The following is a 5787-nucleotide window of genomic DNA, read 5'->3' on the forward strand; positions in this document are numbered from 1 at the left end:
ACATATTAATTTAACATGATAAGATAAACATGTGGTATTTTTTAATCTTCACATTAATGTTGATGTCTATGTGAATATAAAATTACAAGTGATATTTTAATTAATAATAATTAGTCAGTTAATAATCATAAAAATTTATTTGACTTAAAATAAAAATACATTGACTTAATTGAATGAAATAAAAAAATAAAAAATTATTTTTTTAATAATTTAAGAACTTATTTAAACATTACATTTATAATTTAAGGCAAAAATTAATGAAATTTGAAAATTGGAATAACGAAAAGCAAACATTTGTGGGCTGGGCTACTTTACGGAGACAGTTAGTCCACGTTCATTAACCCCGCATCCAGTATTGCAGTCTAAAGAAAATAAAATTCAATCTCGGCGTTTACAGTAGAATCCTAGCACAATTTTAACCCGTCAACTACAAACTTTGAATTAAATGGACATTCAAAAATTGATGGTATTCTCTTTCATATCCCTACCCAGCACTCCAGGTGTTCTTATCCATATTCTACCTTCTACCACAGCCTTTTCCCAGCAAGCCAAAACTATTGGATGAAATCCGAATAAAGAGGCGAGGGTGGAACTGGAATCTAATCAGTACATTCTTATACAACTTGTTCCAGATCCCTTATTCTTTGTTCTCTCCTCCAAGCTTTTAATTGGCTTCCTCATACCAGAAGCATCGACAATGTGGGTGTTTTTCCAACAATTATTTAGTTCAGATAGGAAGAGATAAGTTCCCGAAGAATCCTGCTGACTATTGACTGACTTGACCATAACGTCACAAACATATGTAGGGATGGGCTCGAATTTTCATTTGCAGCACCACGTGAAAGGCCACCGAAAGTAAGTTAGGCTTCCTTATACGAATTTGAAAATGAAGATTCCAACAAGAAGAATGCTATAAAAGGGTCGTGCTTCTTTGGCCTTATACATAGCGTAGCCAAGACAACATTTCTACTGAAGCAGAGAGAGCAAATTGAGTGAAATGGCACGTCCAAGTGACCTTGAAAGAATTGGGATTGAAGCCTTTGCTTTGCTGGAGGAAGGCCTTGGAAGAAAAACTGGGCCTCCTCTTGACCAAAGCTCCCAGCATCATTTCCAACCCCGTCCTCAGCCTGCAGGTGTTCTAGGTGGTGACACTCGTGATGACATGGATTGTTACCGTGCAGCCAAAATATTTCATGGAGTGGTGGTAGTAGAGCATCGTGGCCACAAGAAACCCACACATACACTAATTCGTCATAAGCTTTATTAGTCTCTCTTTTTATTTTTTTAATGAACTTTGTGTTGGTTTCAAATCTACTTGCAGATTAAAATGTCTTGGCTTTATCATGCCATTTCTACTAGGATTACCTATTTGATTTCTTGTAATTATCTGTTATCTCCATATTAAAATGTCTATAATATCATTATATATGAAATCCTTTTAAATATAGATGATAGAGCTTTCTGATTAGTCACTGTTTTAACATCGCGAGAGTTCATTTTTGCAAGTGCGCCCTGCTACATATAGTCTACCTCCATATTCTATCTTATGGAGGGTTCCTGATTTTTTGTATTCCATATTCTGTACATGATAGTTTATTATTTTGATTCCGATTTATTTCAAAATTTATTAATTGAGTTAAGATTTATATTTTATGCATTAATAATATATTGTTAATCATAAAATGTCATATTATTAATAAATAAATTAAAAGTTTTTTAGATACTTAAAAATGAATGTCAATAAGTTATAATATTTAATTACATAAAAAATAAAATTATTATAAACAAATATGCGAATGTCCATTATTTTATGAGAAGTGCAAATTAAATTAAACAACCTAATAGGCAAGATATAAGAAATGTAATATGATTTGAACTCTTAGATAAAATTATATTAGAATTATGATTCAAAGGATTGTTGGCCTATAAATAAGTCTCTCACTTCATTTGTAAATATATACTTGAATAAGATCTTCTTACTCTTTCTAAATATATATATATATTTTAAATTTTTTCTTATATTTCGCTTATAATTACTCTTTTCAGATTTATTTCATAACAAAATCATTTTCTTTCTCTCTCAACTCTCTCACTGAGTCTCTTAAACTCCTCCCTTCTGCTTTTTTGTTCCTGTGGCAGTACCAAGCAAGCATATGGATTATTTAATAATTAAAAATACTGCTTGAATTAGTGTCACCAGTTAATAAAAATTTATTCTCATATATAAAATATTGTTTGAATAAGTGTCACCAGTTAATAAAAATTTATTTAATAATTAATAATATTTACATAAAAATTAGTAGTATTAGAATTTGCGAAGGTAAATAAAAGAGAGTTTTTTATTTTCCTTTTATATGGATGTGAAATAAATAAATTAAATAATTAATATAATCTTATTTTATATGTTAATTTTAATTATGTTATTAGGCTTTTATGTAATTTCATCAACAAACCAAATTCAGTGAGCAGTTAGTTTGAATATTAGCTAGTAAAGATATTGAAGTTATATGGAGATTAGTTTTATCATATAGAATACTATATGTTTTTGTTTCAGTATTAGAAAAGATTTATTTCATAATTAATAAGTAAAAAAAAAAAGATGTTTTGAGAAATAAAACTACGTACCAGTTTTGTTTTCGATGTTTGTGGCTTCAACATATGCGCAGATATAGTGGTGCTAAATCCAGCGAAGATACGTACTATAAACATGGAGAAACCAAAGACCAGGAATTCCACCGCGGTCTAATCTTGTAAGAATTTGCTAAAGATAGTTTGAGCGCACAAAAATATAACTTCGGAATCTCAGATGGATTCTATTGTGGTGTTTATACACACCAAAAACTGTGGTATTATATATAAGGCGCCGTGTACACGGTTACCATGGCCATTGCTGGAAGATGCAAGGTTAAAACTGTAGTTTTGTTAGGCTTAGCCTTGCTCTCCTTCGTGGCCGAAGGTGCAGTACCTGAGGGTCGCCGGCATGGTTTCCGTGTCCGTCGCAATCTTGCTGATGCTGATGCTGATGCCACAGTTTTTGATGTTATGACATATGGTGCCAAGGCAGATGGCAAGACCGATAACTTTGAGGTGAGTCTGACCTAGGAGATGAGGCACGCATCAGCTTGTCTACATGAATTTGAGCAATGGAAGCTAGATATCAGTATTCCATGCCCTCACATGCATTGGACCTTCCAATTGAATTGACCTAGCAAGTTCCGGATATACAGAATTAACCTTGAAATATCTTCTCTATGCAGCCGTTCGTTAAAGCTTGGAAGGCAGCATGCAGCGCTAGTGCTCCAGCGACGCTAGTTATCCCACGAGGAACATATCTGACTGGGCAGGTGGTTTTTCAGGGGCCATGCAAAAGCTCAAATCCTATAACTGTCAAAATTGAAGGAACCATAAAAGCGACGACAGATATCAGCGAATATCCTACAGCTGAGTGGATCCTGTTCGAGTTAATTGATGGCTTGATCATTACCGGCAGTGGAACTATCGATGGCCAGGGAGCCTCTGTATGGGGATATAATGACTGTAGCCACAACTCCGGGTGCCAACTTCTACCAGTGGTAAGCAATATCAGTTAATTAATGTAATTATTAAGCAATAAACATTTTTGAATGCCGTTAGCATTCTTCAAGCACTTTTGGTGATTTAATAACTAATTCTCCTTGTAACCTTTCCTGATTTGGTGCAGTCAATTAAATTCCACAGAGTGAATAATTCTGTTGTCAATGGGATCAGTTCCGTAAATGCAAAATCATTCCACATGTTCATCACACGCAGTGCTAATATAACAGTTCATGACCTGAATATCACTGCTCCTGCAAAAAGCCCGAATACCGATGGCATTCATATAAGCAGTTCCAGTTTTGTTAATATAACTAACAGCAACATTGGAACCGGTGATGACTGCATTTCCATTGGACAAGGAGCGACCAACATCTCCATCTCCAGTGTTTTTTGTGGTCCAGGACATGGCATAAGGTAACAATTATAGATTACCATAGTAGAATTTACTTCTGAAAATTCTGAATGTTCCTTTGGCTTTTTCTTTCTTCAATTTCGGGCTTGCAATAGTATTGGTAGCCTGGGCAAGTACAAAGACGAGGAGGACGTAAGTGGGATTGTTGTTAAAAATTGCACGTTATCTAACACCACCAATGGTGTGAGGATCAAGACCTGGCCTGGATCACCTCCAAGCCAAGCTTCAAGCATCACTTTTCAAGACATTGTAATGGATATGGTTCAAAATCCCATTATCATAGATCAGAATTATGGCTCCCATAAGAGTGCGGTAATGCAGAAACACAATTTGCAATTCTTTCACAAACTTTTACTACTTACGATCATAATTATTCTGCGGTGATTTAAGTATTTTAAACTCCTGTTTTGTTATGCGCAGCCATCACGGGTGAAAGTTAGTGATGTCCATTACAAGAACATCAGGGGCACCTCAAAATCACCAGTTGCAGTCTCTTTGTCATGCAGCTCCGAAGTCCCCTGCCAAAGTGTTCAATTGGTTGACATCGATTTGGCCTATAAGAGCGTCCGCAAAAGCAAACGCATGCAAAATTCAACCCTGTCAGCTTCATGTCTGAATGTGAAAGTCACATCTGGCGGTAAACAGAATCCGCCAGCTTGTCCCTAATTTCTTCTCCTAGATGCGATATCCATACATATCATAATATCAAAATTTTTTTACCCTTTCTTTTCCACCTCTCTACATAGCTTACCTCCACTGCATTTGCACTTTGAGGAAACGCCCGTTTTCCATAATTCGGCAGTGGCAGTTGCACTGATGTAGGGAAGCTTAAGTTGAGACTTGGAACTTCCATTTTTTTTTGAAAATTAAGGTTCATTCATAAAGAAAGGATGTTCATGTCCAAACAGAAAAGGTTCAAAACTGGAAAGAACACAGTCTTAACCCTCTGATCACATACTGGTAGGCAAAAAATACCAGCACCCAACCTTGCCCTTAAACCATCCACCTAAACATTTTACAAAAAGCCCTAAGGCAACACATCCCCACCAGCCCAAAAGATTAAAAACAAAGGAAGAGTCAGTAAGACAAGGAAACATAACCAGCGTGCCTGTTTCCTTCTCTTGCCGCACCAAGCAAAGAACAAGAACAACAAAATTCAAAACTCACATATTTACAAAGACCAACACATCAAGACGTCCCTAGGCACAGAGGACCACCATCGACAAGGCTGAAAACCATGACCACATTAATACCTTTGGACACACAAATCCTGTTCTTGAAGCATAAAAGAGCCATCGACCCCGTGAGGAAGTGAAGCGAAGTAGACAAAAGCAAACCATGACAATTAAGGGATAACTTGCAACAGGTCTGTGGCTCTTTCCACCCCCAGTTTGGTAAGGCTGTCTGCTAGTTCATTCCTAGATCTCGGAGTGTGAATAATCTGCCATTTAGGAATCTTACTCAACAGAGCTTTGATTTTTAGCACTAGATTTCTAAGGCGCCATGGAGAGGAAAGTGGTTTTGAGACCCAAGTAACAGCATTTATAGAATCAGTTTCAATGATTAACCCAAACGGATGACACTAACCTGTCACCATAAAAAGAATTAAAGCTTCTTGAATAGCTAACATTTCCGTAAGATTGGCATCATCCCAATCCCCTGTTTTGGAGAAAAGCATTTTCCCCATACCTTTCTCATTTCTCAACACACCCCCAATGCCAAGAGGACCGGGGTAGTCCCTAGCAGCTCCATCAGTGTTAAATTTTAACCACCCATTTGGAGGAATCTTCCATTGAACC

General features: G+C 36.2%; 1 protein-coding gene across 1 annotated transcript; it reads left to right on the plus strand.

Moving 5' to 3' along the window:
• The first annotated feature begins 2880 nt into the window (after positions 1 to 2880).
• Positions 2881 to 4654, plus strand: LOC18613601 (exopolygalacturonase-like). The gene is made up of 5 exons (XM_088802559.1): positions 2881 to 3087; positions 3258 to 3572; positions 3701 to 3990; positions 4084 to 4297; positions 4409 to 4654. Exons 1-5 carry the CDS (start codon positions 2881 to 2883, stop codon positions 4652 to 4654), a joined length of 1272 nt encoding a protein of 423 aa, XP_088658685.1.
• Positions 4655 to 5787: the final 1133 nt, after the last annotated feature.

The sequence above is a fragment of the Theobroma cacao genome, chromosome 1 (genome assembly GCF_053813885.1).
Source record: "Theobroma cacao isolate CCN51 chromosome 1, ASM5381388v1, whole genome shotgun sequence".
Classification (NCBI taxonomy): Eukaryota; Viridiplantae; Streptophyta; class Magnoliopsida; order Malvales; family Malvaceae; genus Theobroma; species Theobroma cacao.

What these genes read in the sequence shown, in the direction of transcription:
- LOC18613601 (XM_088802559.1), top strand. Translation starts at nt 2,881, where the DNA reads ATGGCCATTGCTGGAAGATGCAAGGTTAAAACTGTAGTTTTGTTAGGC. An exon ending in GGTGCCAACTTCTACCAGTG is followed by an intron (nt 3,573 to 3,700) that starts GTAAGCAATATC and finishes GATTTGGTGCAG; the next exon opens with TCAATTAAATTCCACAGAGT. An exon ending in ATTATGGCTCCCATAAGAGT is followed by an intron (nt 4,298 to 4,408) that starts GCGGTAATGCAG and finishes TGTTATGCGCAG; the next exon opens with CCATCACGGGTGAAAGTTAG.